General features: G+C 38.5%; 1 protein-coding gene across 1 annotated transcript in view; it reads right to left on the reverse strand.

The window, feature by feature from the left end:
* IFT140 (intraflagellar transport 140) overlaps positions 1-18,045 on the reverse strand; it is a 188,158-nt gene that overhangs the window by 165,947 nt on the left and 4,166 nt on the right. The window contains exons 2-3 of the mRNA XM_043969752.1: positions 14,878-15,051; positions 10,953-11,174 (exon numbers count right to left, since the gene is read on the reverse strand). Of these exons, the coding sequence (XP_043825687.1) occupies positions 10,953-11,174; positions 14,878-15,024 (369 nt within the window). The 5' untranslated portion in view covers positions 15,025-15,051. The remainder of the gene's footprint in view (positions 1-10,952; positions 11,175-14,877; positions 15,052-18,045) is intronic.

Consider the following 18,045-nt stretch of genomic DNA (forward strand, 5'->3'; position numbering starts at 1 on the left):
CGAGGCTGTGAGATGTTAAGTGACTTGCCTACAGTCACAAAAGTAAAATGTCTGAGGGAGGACCTTCTTGACTCAAAGTCCAATACTGCATATACTATGCCCCTTCACTATCTCACTTCTTCCAACTATTCTGAATTTTCACATTATATTTTTTGCTCCACAGATTCTTTAGCCCATTAAAGTTCCTTTGGCCTTCCCAATGCATTTCAGTCAATATGCAAAATTTAAAAAAATAAGCCTCTCCTCCACATTCAAGTCTTTTTGTCTAACTTTAACCAAATGAAAACAAATGCTTAATTTCTTTGGTTTTCATTAATATCTAAAAATATTTTACTTTATGGTGCTTAGTCAGTTGGAATATTGTATATAACTTCCTCATTTCTGGAGTCTTCTAAAGAAATGATTTAATTCTTTCCCTTTTACTGAAACCCAGTTATTTTCATTGATATTTCAGCCTTAGCTTTGCAGGTTTGGTTTTTTTGGTCAATTTTGGGATGTCCCTCAATCTCTTTTGCTCTTCAGAATATTGTGTCTCAATATTTCCTTTAACTTCCCATAAGCATGCAATAATCCTGCACTTACTTGGAATGGAAGGGTTTGTTTTTTTCCCCTCGCTACCTTCAAAATTCATTTTTTTGTCCTGTAGTTCTGAAATGTAACAAAGTTGTTACTTGGTTAGCTAAACATGGAATTTCTTTCTTTAGTGTTGAATATGATGATCTGTACTTTGCTATCTGCTTCCAATATCTTATGGGCAATTTTTCTGTATGATTTCTTGAAGTATGAAATCCAGATTTTCTATAAGACCTATAACCTTAGATTATATCTTCACATTTTATCTTCAGGTTCCATATTCTTATTTTGTTGAACTCTTCCATATTCTAATCTTATGAGGTTTTTTGTTCCATTATTTTTCCTTTTGCCTCTGCTTTTTTGCGTTTCAATTCTGTTCTTTTTTAAGAGAATATACCGGGGGCAGCTAGGTGGCGCAGTGGATAGGGCACCAGCCCTGGATTCAGGAGGACCTGAGTTCAAATGCGGTCTCAGACACTTGATACTTACTAGCTGTGTGATCTTGGGCAAGTCACTTAACCCTCATTGCTCTGACCAAAAAAAAAAAAGAGAATATACCATTGTAAAATGTGTATTTTGTTCTAAAGTCTGATTAGATTTGCTGATTTCTTAAGAAATTTAATATCTTTGTTTCCTATTTTCAGTTAATCTTTTTATTTTCTTCTGAACCATTCTAAAGGTCCTCTGCGCTGCTCCATTGTCATTGTAGGGGGGCAGGCTCTTGCAGAATTTTTGCACTACCCTCATGTTTCACATGGGATCTTTACTCAAGTTCCTTTGCTGTGAAGTATTTGTCCATTAAGATAGCTCTTTTCGGGGCAGCTAGGTGGCACAATGGATAAAGCACTGGCCCTGGATTCAGGAGTACCTGAGTTCAAATTCAGCCTCAGACACTTAACACTTACTAGCTGTGTGACCCTGGGCAAGTCACTTAACCCCCATTGCCCTGCCAAAAAAAAAAAAGATAGTTCTTTTCCTTGAATTTTTATTAATTTCTTCTCCTTAGCTTTGTCTTTAATAATAAGTGCTAGTTTTCACATGGTATTCTTATTAAAGCCATGCCTGTTCCACCAATAAAAAAAAAAAAGGATAATACATTTGGGATTTTCCTCCACCCATGCTAGGAGTAGAGATCTCTGAGATACTGCCACAGGATTAATTTTGAGATGTCATTTATGATCTACCATATTCCTTAATGCTTCACAAATGGGTTTATATCCACCATAAATAGGTTGTCTTTAGCTATCAAGTATCTTTGCTTCACAAGGAAATCATGTATTTTCTGGCTAAAGTGGTTTCTAAATTTTTTTTGGCCTTCTCATTGTGGTGAATGCTTTATATCCATTAAACTTCTATACGGAGTGGTAATAATTGTAGTAAATGTATTTTCTTTTATTTTCAAGAAATATTTTATTCATGATTTTGGTTTTTTATATCATCGCTTTCTAATATCCATCCCTCCAAGGACCCTCCTTTGTAACAAAGAAAAAATAGTTAAGCCAAACAAATTGTAGCAGCAGCTGCAACTGACAATGTATATAACATTTTGCATCATCTCTTTACTCAGAATAAAAACATATATTCATCATCGGTACTCTAGAATCAAGATTAGTCATTGTGTTTAACCTAAATTCTGCTGTCCTATAGTGTTGTTTTCATTTATATTATTGTGGTCACTGTGTATATTGTTTTCCTGATTCACCTTTCTTCTCTGTATCAATTCATACAAGTCTTTCTGTGTTTCTATAAATTGCTAATGTTTACCATTTAATACACCCAGTTGTAAGATCTCTGGGTAAAAGATCATGAACAGAAGATGTCAGAATGAGGCAGGAATTTAACTTGCTCTCTCAAATTACCCCACAAATAATTTAAAATAATGCCTCAAAGTGAACTTTAGAACAACAGAAATAATTAAAAGTCTAAATAATTAAAATAATTTTTAAAATAAATAAAAGCAATTGTCCAATTTAAGACAACTTGGGAAGACATTAGGAAAAACCTGACCTCCCAGGGTGGTAGTCTGGTCTCCTTGAAGTGTAGATACCTCTAGGCAGATAAACAAACAAGTCCTAGGGGCAGCTGCGTTATTGGCAAGAACTTTCACCCTATGGACAGTGTGGGGGGTCAGACTGATGATCAGGGGAAGATTGCAGGGCCTTTGTCTGGTGCTGAACTTAGGACCCATGGCTGTGGGTGAGGAATGAGTATATGCTGGTGACTGCACCATGGCCAGAGTAGCAGGGCTTGCTGGCTGTGGTCACTTGCAAGAGAGCAGAGTCCCAGGCTTTGGTTCTGGGACAGAGGAATAAGCTGAAGCTTGTAGCGTCAAGAAGGAGTGTAAGGAGTAAGAACATTTGCAGTGACAGCATTGCTGGGGACCTTGATCATGGCTCTGGGGCAGAGAGGAGTACTTGAGGTCAGGCCCTCAGACAAAGCTTAGAAAATAACTGAACAAAAAACCTGAAGTCTAAGACATTATCCCCCACTCTTTGAGACTACAGTCTGACTCTAATATCAAGTTGACAACCCAAGAAATAATCCAATAAAAAACTGAGTAAGCAAAAAGAAAGAACTGGACCATAGACAGCTACTATGGTGATAGAGAAGACCAAGATTCCAAACTCAGAAGAAGATAATGAAGTCAAAACGACTACTTCTAAAGCTCAAGGAAAAATGTAAAAATGGTCATAAGCCCAAAAAGAGTTCTTGGAAGATGTTAAAAAGGACTTTAAATATCAAATAAGAAAGGTAAAGGAAAAATTAGGAAAAAAAGAATAATGGAATATGAATACTGAGAAGCATGGAAGTCTTATAATAAACTAATGCAAAATGAAGTAAGCAAAATCAGAAAAACAATATACATGATGACTACAGTAATGCAAATGGAAGGAACACAAATAAGAACAATACAACTGAAACTATATACATCAAAGTTATAATGACCAAGCTTAGACCCAAAGAAGAGATTATGAAATAAGACTTCCCCTTGCTTCTTTGTATATAGTGGGGTCCATGGATGCACATATAATGAAAATTGTTTTGCTATGTTGATTAGTTTTGCTGACCCCCCCCTTTATTCCTTTATATATAGGATGGCTCTCTGGAATGAGATGGGAAGAGGAATACAGTGAGAATTGTAATGGGGGGACTAACCAATGAGGGCCCAGTCCTGGAAGCAAATGTATCTTGTAAACCTGCTTCTGGAATTTGTGAAGACACCAAATCTATGAGCAAATATTTGGTGACTATTTCCTGTCCACTTAAGGAATGGTTAAGAGGGACTCTTGGGTGGATGCTGAGCCAGAATTGAGAGCAAATACAAAAAGTTTAAACAGAGAAATTCACTCTTTCCTTCCTGGTGATATAAAGACATAAGTCTTCCTCCTCATTTCCTCCCACTGGGCTAGACAAGGAAAATATGACTTCTGAAGCAAGCCTTTGTGAGGGATGGGGCCACCTCTCATGTCTGTCTTCTTTCCTTTGGTACAGGCCATCAGATATCCAGAGGCCAAGTTTGGGAAGGAACCAGCCCTGAGAAATGACCTGCTTCAACAGGTCTAGCAAGCAACTCCATCCATCCAGGACTGCAGAATATTTAGAAATGAATGGGTGAAGAGAATACTGTGTAGCAACCATTTTAAGTTTGATCTCACTCTTCTCCAAGGCTGAGGAGGTGGAAGAGAGAATGTACCCCAGTTTGGAGGGCTGTTTTTATGTTTCTCTGCTTGCTGTTATCTCTTCAGTAAATAGACCTTTGTAAGAGCTAATTGATGTTTATCAGTAATATCATGGAGATACTAGTGAGTCAAATGAAATTAAGGCAATCATCATTGGAGATATGGGCAGCTAGGTGGCATAGTGGATAAAGCACTGGCCCTGGATTCAGGAGGATCTGAGTTCAAATTTCAGTCTCAGACACTTGACACTTACTAGCTGTGTGACCCGGAAAAGTCACTTAACCCTCATTGCCCCGCAAAAAAAATAAAAATCACTGGAGATTGATATTGGGGAGAATGGGGATTCAAACCACTAGCATTAGAAAAATATGCCAATTCTTCAGGGGTACTCCTATATCCCTGAGGAGGTAATGTAGCTGCCTCTGGGGATCTGCCTTGGTGATGTGAATGGAAAGTGAGATAAGGACCCCCAGAGTTCACATAGACTACATAGGTAATGTAAGAAACAAGAGATATAAATAAAAGTTTATATTAAAATAATAGTCCTTGTATCATTGTGGTCCCAAATTTAAATAGGATCTGTTTAAGACTTGACCATTCACTTTCCTTTAGCAGTACAATATTAAAATTAAGCGAGTTAGGGGCAGCTAGGTGGCGCAGTGGATAAAGCACCAGCCCTGGAGTCAGGAGTACCTGAGTTCAAATCCGGTCTCAGACACTTAACACTTACTAGCTGTGTGACCCTGGGCAAGTCACTTAACTCCAATTGCCTCACTAAAAAAAAAAAAATTAAGTGAGTTAGATGAAAGAGCTGGAGGACTTTTAAATCTGTGTGATTTAAAGTTAAGTCATATGACATATATACCTCAATTGACCTCATAATTTTATCTGATAGATACAACAATCTGATTATAACATATTTTGAGTCAAAACTTACCCATAAAATAATTACATGCAAATGAACTCTGAAGAACCAGACTAACCTAGGGGTTAAAGCTGTATTAAGTGGATGAGAAGAAAATGACCCCTGCTCAATAATTCTCTGGACCTCAGCGGTGGCAATGGAACAAAGACTCGTTTATTTCTTCCTCGTGAGAAAGGGTACCCCAGTGTGCAATTGGTGAGTGCAAAGAATAGGGGCTCAAAGGCCCCATTTTAACCCCTAGTCCCTAACGCGAATGGACCCCCCCCCTTTTTCATCACTGGTCAATTACTCAAAGGTTACAATCTACACAAAAACTAGCTAACCAGAACACAGTATTATTTTTTTTGGTGGGGCAATGGGGGTTAAGTGACATGCCCAGGGTCACACAGCTAGTAAGTGTCAAGTGTCTGAGGCCGGATTTGAACTCAGGTACTCCTGAATCCAGGGCCAATTCTTTATCCACTGCACCACCTAGCCGCCCCCAGAACACAGTATTATTAACCCTAATTTCCATAATTATTCTTTGGGTTCTTAGCCAATAGGGGAGGTGACACAGGGACATTTCTTCAATCTTCCTTGATATGGACACAGCCCAGAAGAGGACCTCATGGAGACCAGCTCAAGGCTACTTGAACCAAGTGATCTTGTTTGCTGGAGGGGAACTGAGATCTTTATTCTCAAATAGGTCTGAAGGAGTGTAATGTGGATGGTGACTGTTATATTCCTATTGAGAGGGGACCATTCTCTTTCCTCACAGTGGCTTAAGCAAAGTTATGGTACACTGGACAGTGAAGAGGCGGTGAGGTTTAGTACAAAGAGTCCTGAGTTTAGATCATGTATACCTGTATGACCCTGGGCAAGTCACTTTCCCTTTCTAGCCCTCAGTTTCCTTATGTTAAAATGGGGGAGAGGGGACAAAGAGGAGGGAGTAGAATAACCTCTAAGGTATAGTGGGAGCCCAAGAAATCCAAAAGATTCAAACCCCCTGGGCCAAGGGGAAAACAGCTTTCTCCCATCTCAGGGATGAAGTGCAGTAGGGCATGGCCTAGTATGCTGATGAGTAATGCTAAAGATCTGCAAGATGATATGCAAGATCTGGATGGTTGCTGCATACTCTACTGATACCCTGTTATCAAAGACCTCCCCTTAGCTATCTGGCCCCATTTAATTTTGTGTTTCTTCTTGTTTTGTAATTCCCTCCCAATTCTTTGTTATTCCCTTCCCTCCCTTTTGTCTGGTAAAAATACAAAAGACCAGTCTTCCCTGACTTCAGCGGGACAGTCACCCAGGTGACTTGTTCTCTCCTAATAAAATCTCTTTTACAAGATTCGCATTGAGCCTCCAGTTCTTTGGGTGAGCTAGCCCCCTGAACCAGGTCAGAAGTTCTGCAGGTCACATAAGGTACCTACTACTTCTAAATCTATGATCCTATGACTTCCGTTTGAACATAGCCTATCAAAGGTTAGTGAGAAAAGTTTCAGACACCATAATTCCTCACTGGTTAATAATTGAAAATCTGAGAGAAAATAACTTGCCATTTATTAATTTAAATTTAACTATATTATATTTACATTTATCATATGATTTATATATAACTATGCCTAGAAATAACATTTGCCCCAACCACCCAGATATTTAGGATTAATGGTTCTTCTTATAGTTCACCTATTTTCCTTAGTTATGGAAATCAATGGAAAGGAAGAAAGAACAGAACAGAAAATCTGTCCTAGTTGTAAAATATCTTTTTCCAGGACTATTTCCTTTTACTCATTATTAAACAATTTTTATACTTGAATGAATCAACAAGCACAGTGCTAAGTGAAAGAGATACAAATATAAAAGCAAAGACAGTTCTTGTCCTCAAGGAGCTTACATTCTACTGGGGGAAACAATTCATATGAGGTGAAGCACTTTGCTCTAGAAAGTCACAGGTGTGGGGAGTTGGGCTCAATGGCACGGTTGACTTGATCATGGCACATGGTTCCAGAATGGAGGGGGCATAATGGAAGGAAAAGATATGCTAGGTAGTTGGCAAGGCTGCTAGAGAGGAAACATTCCCTTATTCCTAATATTTAAAAGTTTTGTCCTTACTATGGATTTTCTGCTGTGTAGTAAGCTTTTGGCTGTGTCTTACCCATGCTGAATATATTCATAGGGGGTTTTTTGTGGTGTGAATTTTAAATAGGGCAATAGAGCGTGGCCTGAAAGTACTAAAGGTTTTGTTGTTGTTTTTTTAAAAACACATTCTGTACATTCATAATGTTTCTTTCCAGAAACTCTCATTAAATAGCACCTCTATAATTTGGGGTTTTCTTAAAAAGATTAGGTACCTGCATTTCTATCCTGGAAGAAATTCTAACATGAAATGACAAAGGGGGCATGAAAAAAAAAAGTATTTGTGAATGTATTGACATCTGGGCAGATATGGTTGATGAATAATGAAGAAAGAAGGCTGTTAGGTTAAAGGCTGCTATAGAAATAACAGTATTGGGGGCAGCAGTGGATAGAGCACTGGCCCTGGAGTCAGGAGTACCTGAGTTCAAATCCGGCCTCAGACACTTAACACTTGCTAGCTATGTGACTCTGGGCAAGTCACTTAACCCCAGTTGCCTCACTAAAAAAAAAAGAAATAACAGTATTGATGGCTTTTACTGTCATCTATTTGCATAAGTGTGGTTTACCAGCAAGGTCTTGATAAAATAGCTATATCTTGGTAGAGAAAGATCTAGAATAAAACTTTCCAGTCTTGTTCTATAACTGGTGCCTATGCCACACTCCTTCGTCTGTGTTGGGCTGGCATGTGCCCCAGGCCATGGTTGTTGGAAACAAGAGAGAAGGCAGTAAAGCTTCCCTCCCCGAGCACCAATTCCCATCTCCCATCCCTCGGTGAACTGGCACTGCTTCTCCCTCACACAAGAGCATGAACTCACAGTGAACAAGATACCGTTAGGGGATGCCATCCAAAGAACAGTGACAGAGCAGTACACAGATACATGGAAATGGGTTCTCTCTCTTTCCTTCTGTTTGCTTTAAGTAGATGAAGCCTTCTTTCCTGTCCATGCAAAGAATGGGGACACCTGGTTGCTGACAGTGACTTTGGTCACTGGAACTCTTGTGCTGTGATGATGGTGCCAGTGTAGCTGCAGACAGAGACTTCCTAGCAGCCATTCAGGAACAAAGGTAGGGACAATCATGATTGCTGTCAGTTTAAGAATGCCCTGTTACAAGTATCTATGTTCCACAGGGAAACCTGGCCTAGCAGTCAGGGAGCAAGCATAACTAGGACCAAAGCCAGCTTTCCAAAAAAGTCAGAGGCTGTTGAGAAGAACCTGCTGGCCTTCTTCCCCGTCCTCCCCGGGGCCCTCCTCATTTTTTCTTTTGTTTTTGTTTGTTTTCTACTTCCAGGTCCAGGATGCAAATCTGGGTCCTATGGACCCAGTACGTTCAGGCTATGATTGAGTGGCATAGGAATGTTGAACTTTCCCCTTGCTTTTTTACTATGTTGAAGAAACTGAGTGGCCAATGATTGCTGTTTACCTAAATCTTATGGATGTGGTGGTTTATCACAAAATCATAAAATTGAGAGCAGAAAATTTCCCTGAGGTGGAGTGGTGGCAGAATCCTAGGTACCATATCTTAAATATCCCAAAGCAATAGTTGCTGTTTCATCTCCTAAATTCGGAATCCAGTCAACAAGAGTTTTTGTTTGCCTATTTTTTTTTTACTTTTTTTTTTTGGTGAGGCAATTGGGGTTAAGTGACTTGCCCAGGGTCACACAGCTAGTAAGTGTCAAGTGTCTGAGGTCGGATTTAAACTCAGGTCCTCCTGAATCCAGGGCCAGTGCTCTATCCACTGCACCACCTAGCTGCCCCCAGTTTGCCTAGTTTTTTGAAGCTAGTGGATCAAAGTGTCCTGAGAATAAGTCTCCTTTGCATGTGTGTTGAGAGGCCTAGATGAGACCACTGGCCTGGGGGGGGCTAGAGGTATACTGCCACTGGTGGAAAAAATTATAAACACTCCCTTATTTCTCATCCTATCCACCCTAGCCTTATATCTTTCACTGGTCCTCCTAAGACCATACTGTAGGTCAAAGCTTCTTAAACTGGTGTCTTCTAGTTCACTGTGAGGTTTCCCCCACAGCTTTTGCTTTTTTGTACTTGCATTTACCACTTTTCTCTTGAATAAGTCACATGAATGGAGTTCAGTTCTTGCCTTTTTAAGGCATTGGTCTTACCCACAATAGTGAGCTCTTCCATTACACAAGGAATGCTTCAGGCTTACTGGAGGTGTCCAGTTCAGTAGTGACTTACTAGCCTTTCTCCTGCCGTCTTGGTGTGGATCTCATGTGTGCAGTTGGAGGGCTAGCTCTGCTTCGACGTGCCTACGGACTTCTCTGCTGCTTGCCACTGCGTCCCACTCTGGCTTCATGTGGAATTAATCCCATGTTTTAAGTAAAGGATGCTAAGTTAATGATACTTGTAGTCCAGAAACTGGATTTTATTTTCAGCCTTCAGCTCAGTAATTTGACAAGTAGATATTCAGTTACTTTAATTTTTGAACCATTCTCTAAAACACTCATTGTTAGAAAACTGGATTTTTGCTGACCTTGTATTCTACTAAAATGATAGGCTATTGAAGGACTCTGAGAACAGTCCACATCAGAAGTTTTGTACTGGGGCTGGGGTTGGGGGGGGGGTGTCTTCAATGTTTATTTTAAAATAAAATAAGTTCCTGTCTTTTCTCAAAAAAAAAAAAAACTTCTTAAACTGGGTCGCAATCCCATGTGGGATCATGTAACTGAATATGGGGGTCACGAAAAATTTGGCAGTAAATGTTTGATTTGTATACCTATTTTATATACCTATATACCCAGGGTCTTATAAAAATTTCTCAGGCAGAAAGGGGTCATGAGTGGAAAAAGTTGAAGCAGGCCTGCCATAGGTGACAATATGCTCGGCTTTGGAACCACCAAGTTGGGCTGTAGCTATCCTGACTGGTGAATCAGACAGCATGAATACACATAACTTACAGTATCCAGCTGGCCCTAAAAGCCAGAACACACTTCATATCCCCTTTGACTGCCCACTGCTGGTAACTTCTTTGCCATCTACCTGGCTACCATGTGCATAATTTTTTCCTCCTTATCCCTCCCCTGCTTTCCTCATCTTGCTCTGGGAATGACAATAAAATAAATGCTACCATTGCTTCTGGAAAGGATTTGTCAATTGATTCTCCAAAGGCTCTACACACCATTTTTGTGACTGCTCCAGTCAAAGCACCCTTTCTTGGCCTTCATGCCTTTGTATGTGTTGCCTCCTAAGCTCCTTGAAAACTCCTTGAGTCCTTTGGGCAGAGACAATCTTCTATTTCTATGCTACATGTTTAGCACAGTGCATGGCATACAGTAAATGCTCAATAAATGCTCTTTACTCAGTTATTCATTAATTAACAACAAAATCAGTAGCTGCTCTGTCCATGACCTTATGGAAGGTGGGGCACAAGGTGAGGTGAGCCCATGCAACTACTCCTGTACCAAAAGTATCATAGGACACCCACCCACTATAGGTTTGAATATGAAACAATATCAATAATTAAACCTTAGAGGTAACCTTTCACAATCAAAGGAGTATGAAAAACGCAGAAATCACACCTTAGCCCTTACATTTTTCACCAGTTCTGGCAGATTAGATTACACTACACCTACTTTTCTGTTGCTTAGCATCTTTGAAAGTTTTAAAGTTATGGAAAGTAAGATGAAAATGTGGCTTACTCACCCTATCCCCAGACACGAGGCAATTTCCATTTGTGCTCCAGTTCAGGACTGTAATATCAGCAGTATGGGTGGTGGGGACTATGTGCTGCTCCTTATCCTGCTTGTTAAATACTATGACTTCTCCAGCTTCCCAGCCAATAGCCAGGATCATTCGAGTTGGGTGCCAGCTCAGGGACATCACACGGAATGACCTCTCAATGTGCGTTTCAGGCACATGTTCACCCTACACAGGAAAAAAAGATCATAACAGCTAATGTTGAAGAAATGATCAGCTGCTAGACTATAAAAACACCAGGGATCAATGGATCAGTGTGGAACTGAGGCTAATGTTGTTTTATTACATTTATGGGGTTTTTGTTTGTTTTTTTGCAGGGCAATGGGGGTTAAGTGACTTGCCCAGGGTCACACAGCTAGTAAGTGTCAAGTGTCTGAGGCCACATTTGAACTCAGGTCCTTCTGAATCCAGGGCCGGTGCTTTACCACTGTGCCACCTAGCTGCCCCTATTACATTCATGTTAAAGGAAAAATGCTCATTAACTTTAACATATGAGTTCAAACTTAACTTGTAACATTTCAATTCTAAAAGACTTTGAGCACCTCTATGTCCAGCTCTATGCGAGGTACTGTGGGAAGATAGAAAAAAACATAATCCCAGGGGCAGCTAGGTGGCACAGTGGATAGAGAGCACCAGCCCTAGAGCCAGGAGGAAAAAAACATAATCCCTTTCTTTCCTCAAGGGTTACTGAACACTCACTAGGGATATAAGACATATATGTGAAGCAATTAAATAATAGCACGATGATATGTATGATTAAATGCCAACATGAACAGTACAGGTATAACTGTTATAGATCATAGAAAGGAGATAAAAGAATCTAAAGGATCTTAGTTCATTTAGGAAGGAAAAATAAACTTCACAAATGCCAGTTTTGGAATGACTGCCTCGGTTAAAAAAGGCTCAGATGCCATATGACCATTAGCTGAACTCAAATCACTTAATAACACAAGTATTTTTTTAAAAATATGATTAAGTGCCCAAATGAACAATATAGGCATCAAGTGACATAGGATTAAAGACTTGAATACTAAAAACTGAGAAAAAAACTAGACAAATTTATGGAAGGATAGTACGATGATTCTCTAAATATGGTAAATGTTATTAAAATTACTTAGAGGTAGCATGATGTGATAGATAGCTAGGCTCAGAGCAGTGTAGACCTTGGTTCAAGTTCCAATTCTAATATATATTGGCTATGTGACCCTAAGCAGGTCACTTAACCTCTTAGTGTCCCAGGCAACTAAAATCATACTGAAGACTATTCTTTTACACACATGTACCATAAGTATCCATGAGTTCCACTAATGTCTGTATTTGTGGGAAAGTATGCTTCAGATTTATGGAGAAAATGTTTTATTGCCACCTTTTCTTGTTATTATCCAAACTCATCAACATCTAAAAAGAATTTCATCCTACAAAAAGACAGAAAAAACCACAAAGAAGAACTACTATTCTTTTTTTTTTTTTTAGTGAGGCAATTGGGGTTAAGTGACTTGCCCAGGGTCAAACAGCTAGTAAGTGTTAAGTGTCTGAGGCCAGATTTGAACTCAGGTACTCCTGACTTCAGGGCCGGTGCTCTATCCACTGCGCCATCTAGCTGCCCCTTGAGACCCTTTTTTACCCAAGAAATGTTTACATGACCCCAGGTATACAGGTATATAAAATAGGTATACATAAACTTTTACTGTTGCCAAATTTTTCACAATGCCCATATTCAATTATGCAACCCCATGTGGGTCTTAAACCCACAGTTTAAGAAGCTTTGGTTTAGAATAAAGCTCATTCTCTTCCCACCTCCTCAACTCATCCCTTTTCCAAACTTCCATGTTTTTACTGAACTGCTGTCTCTCAGGTTTGTAATCTTAGTCATTCTTAAAACTCGAACTTAACTCAATTAAATAAGTATTTGCTAAGTATCAACTATGTATCAAGTACTATATGCTAGGCACTTGAAATGTAAAGATAAAATCAAAACTGTCCCTGCTTTCAAGGAGTCTCCTATGGAAGGATACAAGATTGTCTTATGTATATAGATAAGTAAATATAAACTATCTAAGCAAACACTTTCTTCTTCATACCATACTGAGTCAGTTGCCAAATCCTACAAATTCTACCTCCCCTAAATTTCTCACATTTATTCTTTCATGTCCACTCGTGTGCCTACCATCTTAGTTCAGGCCCTCATCACCTTCGAAAGCATTATCTTTTTTTTTTTTTTTTGGTGAGGCAATTGGGGTTAAGTGACTTGCCCAGGGTCACACAGCTAGTGTCAAGTGTCTGAGGCTGGATTTGAACTCAGATCCTCCTGAATCCAGGGCCAGTGCTCTATCCACTGTGCCACCTAGCTGACCCTGAAAACATTATCTTAATAGAAAACCAATTCATCTCTCTGATTCCAGGCTCTCCCCTCCTTATAGTAATCAAAACAATCTTTCCAAGGCACTAGTGTGACCATGTCATTCTACTGTCAGAGAGTCAAAGAATACTAATAAAGACAAGAAAGAAAAATTTTATTGTGAGAAGAAATAACTTGAAAGAAGACTGATTAATTTTACAAAAAGCAGTCATATTTTACAGACTGGGACGTCACATTGCTACAACTTGCTACACTCCATTTTATGAGAAAGATGCAAAAAGTAAGAATTCATATTGCTATCAGGGACTTGTTCAAGAATGCAAATCTAGGGGCAGCTAGGTGGCGCAGTGGATAAAGCACTGGCCTTGGATTCAGGAGGACCTGAGTTCAAATTTGGCCTCAGACACTTGACACTTAACTAGTTGTGTGACCCTGGACAAGTCACTTAACCCTCATTACCTGCAAAAACAAACAAAAACAACAAAACAAAACAATAAAAATGAATGCAAATCTTACTCATGATGGAAAATGTTCTCCACATCCAGGAAAAGAACTATGGTGTCTGAATGCAGATTGAAGTATACTATTTTCACTTTTTTTTTTTTCTCATGGTTTTTTCTGTTTTGTTCTGAATCTTCTTTCACAGCACCACTATTGTGGAAGCATGTTTAACAATGTACTATACAGCCTATATCAGATTGCTTGTTTGTCTTAGGGATGGGGAAGGGACGGGAGAAAAATTTGGAACTCAAAATCTTACAAAAATGAATGCTAAAAACTATATTTACATGTAATTGGAAAAAATACAATTAAGAAAAAAATAAATCTTAGAAAAATATCCTGCAATTAATAAAAATTCAGCCCAATAGTATTTTATCTAATTGATAGAATAATCCATGAACTGATTCCCTGGCTCATCATAAAAGCCCAATTTGTAAATAGTATCTTATGTTTATCAAGAGAGGAATACTGTAAAAAAAAAAAACATGCTCATATATAAATATATATATATATACACACATATCTATATCTATATATGTATGTATGTATTTTTTGTATGGGGGGCAATGAGGGTTAAGTGACTTGCCCAGGGTCACACAGCTAGTAAGTGTCAAGTGTCTGAGGCTGGATTTGAACTCAGGTCCTCCTGAATCCAAGGCCAGTGCTTTATCTACTGTGCCACCTAGCTGCCCTCTATATGCATTTTTTTAAAGCTTGCCATCAGAAGGTGTTACAACATCCCCAAATCATGCTGGATAACTAAGGAATTACTATATTATGTTACAGACACAGTTTAACACTTAATTTATCTCTAATTGATTCAAATAGTTTAACTTTCTTTTCCCTGCTACATTTTAAATTTCTTAATAACAAAATCTATTTCTGAACTTCTTTGTATTTCCCACAGTCGGAAGCTGTGTTAGGTACATCATAGGAGCTTAATAAATAGTTGCTGAATGTATATCCAGTGACTGAAAAAGTTGCTTAGGTTAAAATATAAATTTAAGTTACCTGTTCTAGGTATACATCTACACTTCCTCCAGAAGTCGTGCTGACAGAAGCAACTGCTAACAACGGATGAATAGGATGCCACGTTATATGGGAAGGAGACCCAACTGAGTCAGGGGCCTCTATCCGGTGATCAAAGTAGAGTGCCATGGTTAAGTACCAACTTAGTAACTAAATCTGCAAAGAAAAAATTTCAAGCAGATCATTAAAAACAAAACAGACCTTGTATAGAATTAGAAATGCCTCTTATAAAAAGGAAAAATTACCAAAATACTTTAGTAAAAGCATTCAGAAACTCAAATCATCACATCAGTAGTGTTTTTACTACAGATAAACCAGGGTGACACAGACAATAAATAATCCTTGCTCATTTTGGTTTAATGTGCAACGAGGAAATTTTTCACTTATGTAGCTCTCATTTATGGATATTTATAAAATTAAGCAGCTGCACAGATGTAAAACTGAACCCAAACCAGCTGCCTTTGTTTCTTTCAAACCAACCTAAGGTTGTTTCCTACATCTTCTATTCTCAGGAAGGCATAACCTGTACAACACAGAATGGTGTAAGAAATCTGGTCAATTTATTTTTATTCAGAGGGAAGTTAAACTCAGAATCATAAAATCATAGACTACCAGGGCTAGCTCAAATCACTGACTTTAGAGATGAGGAAATACAGGAGTCAAGCCCAACCCCATAGTCACCCAGACATAGAGATGAGGAAATTAAAGCTCAGAGAAGTAAGGTAATTAGCCCAAGGTCACAAATTAATGGAAGAATTTGAATAGGAATCAAATTTTCTCTCCAGCTAGAAAACACTGGACCAAGGAAGGAAGAAAACAGGATGGGTAGGATTTAAAGTCTTTTATCCTCTTAAATCATCTATGTTCATTTGATTATCTCTTAAAATTTTGCTCTGAAATGTTACTGAAGTTTAGTCACACTCCAATGTTCCCAAATTGTCAAGAGTTAATTTTTTTCTGATATAGTTGATCAAGATCCTGAATGTTGAATTTGGGCTGAATTTTTAAAAATTAAGTCCTTTTGGAAGATGAACAAAGAGAGAATATCTGGGTTTGCTGAAGTTGGAGAAGCTTGGCTGAGTGGATCACAATTGTCTGTTACCTTAGTTATTTCTCTACCTCTCACCAGGAGATAGATAGTAGGAGCTGCTGGCTGGAGGAAGCCTTTTTTAAGCTATTGAGGCCATATGGGGTAGGAGTAGGGGGTGGGGCCAAGGAAGGAATTGAGTTTCTAATTTTCAAAACATTAGCAACTGCAAAAAGTAGGGGAAAAAACCCTCAAATTTAAAACTGGGAATGGAAATCAAATTAAAATCATTAGAAGAAAATCTTAAATATATACAATGACATATAAACTTGAAAATTCCAAAATTTCCCCACATGGTGATTCAATCAGTGATTTCTGTGATAATTTGAAAGAGTAGCCAAAAAAAAAAAAATCTATTCTGGCACTGAATGGGGGCACTTTACAAGGAAAGGTGGTCAGTGAAAAGAAGTATAGATAAGAATGAGGCCATAAAAAGAATTCATAAGATACAGTTTTGCTAGATCTTTGGTATTTAACAGATCAAGTTAAGCACTAATTATTGTTGCTGATTTTTATGGTTTATGTAAATCTAAAAAATAAATACAGTTAAATAAAATGCATACAAGTGTAAGAATAAAAGCCCAAAGCTTAAATAAAAAATGTTTATGTCCTTTACCTGCTATAGACAATGTTTCAAATTCTAGATTATGAAAATTATCATTTAAAACTTTTATTCTTTATGATTCAATTTGTATAATACTGAGATTCACTATACTTACTAATCTCGTACCTTAATTCACTAGTCAACACATGTGGTATAATTGTGGAATCGTTCATTTTGTTAACCTTAATAACAGAAAATTTATGGCAAACATTTTAACTATTAATTTCTTATGAATCATTTGATTTGAAATAGAATTTTCCATGCACTATTAGAAACCCTAAACGTGGGGGCGGCTAGGTGGCACAGTGGATAAAGCACCGGCCCTGGAGTCAGGAGTACCTGAGTTCAAATCCGACCTCAGACACTTGACACTTACTAGCTGTGTGACCCTGGGCAAGTCACTTAACCCCCATTGCCCCGCAAACAAACAAACAAAAAGAAACCCTATATGTTCCACACACCTTTGTAAATGTCACACTATTGTATGTTTTCAACTGTGTCCAAAGGGCAAAAAAGGCAGCTTAAACAAATCATAGAACCATAACTTTAGAACTAGACAGGAAACTTGGAGGTGATACAGTCCAAAGACCTCTCAAGAAAAATGACTCTGAGAGAGGTCAAGTGACTTGTCCAGAACTCTTTGGTCACATGAGGATGACTCTTATCTGGTCAGGCACAGACCAACAAACTTTTTTTGGTCCCAGGAAATAGATGACCAAAGAAAACTGACTTTTTGCCACAACCTGTAGCTCTATAGTATTACTAAAATTAGTAGGGAGACTGACCTGAAAGAAAAATAGCTAAGCCCCTGACATTCTGTGAAGAACTTTTGGGGGAGTGTTTTGGGGTTGTTGTTTTTTGCCTGGGGCTACAAATCTTAGTTAAAAATCAGCACTCAGTAGCCTTAAAGGGAATGGAAGTGCAGGTCTCCAAACAGTGGTGCATTCACGAACCATTTACCCTATACAGTAATTCATACAACCCTTAAATTAGGTCATAGGATTTGGCTGGGAAACCAGATGGGAAGCTAATTCCAAAGTGTGCTGAAGAGAAGGGAAGTTGGTTCCAGGGCTCAAGCTGGAAGAAGAGAGCATTAGTTCTTGTATTTGATCAAAATAAAAATAACTGGGAGGTAGGTCCCTGTATTAGATTAGCAGCCAATATTTGGCTTTTGCTACTGCAAGTATGGAAGAGTCACAAGAGACATTAGAGACAGTTAAAGTTAAATGACCGAATAACTAGCTGTTAATTTTGAATTATCTGGATTTGAGGGAGAGGAAGAGGTTGAGGACTTCAGGACTGTATCTTACCCAAATCAAAAACTGATACTGCTCTAAATTTAGTGGGTGATTTATATATCCCACACATGTACATACAGTTATTTGCAGGTTATTTTCCCCATTACGATGTGAGCTCTCTGGAAACAAAGAGACTATGTTTTTGACTTTTCCATGGATCC

Source organism: Dromiciops gliroides, chromosome 1 (genome assembly GCF_019393635.1).
Source record: "Dromiciops gliroides isolate mDroGli1 chromosome 1, mDroGli1.pri, whole genome shotgun sequence".
NCBI lineage: Eukaryota > Metazoa > Chordata > Mammalia > Microbiotheria > Microbiotheriidae > Dromiciops > Dromiciops gliroides.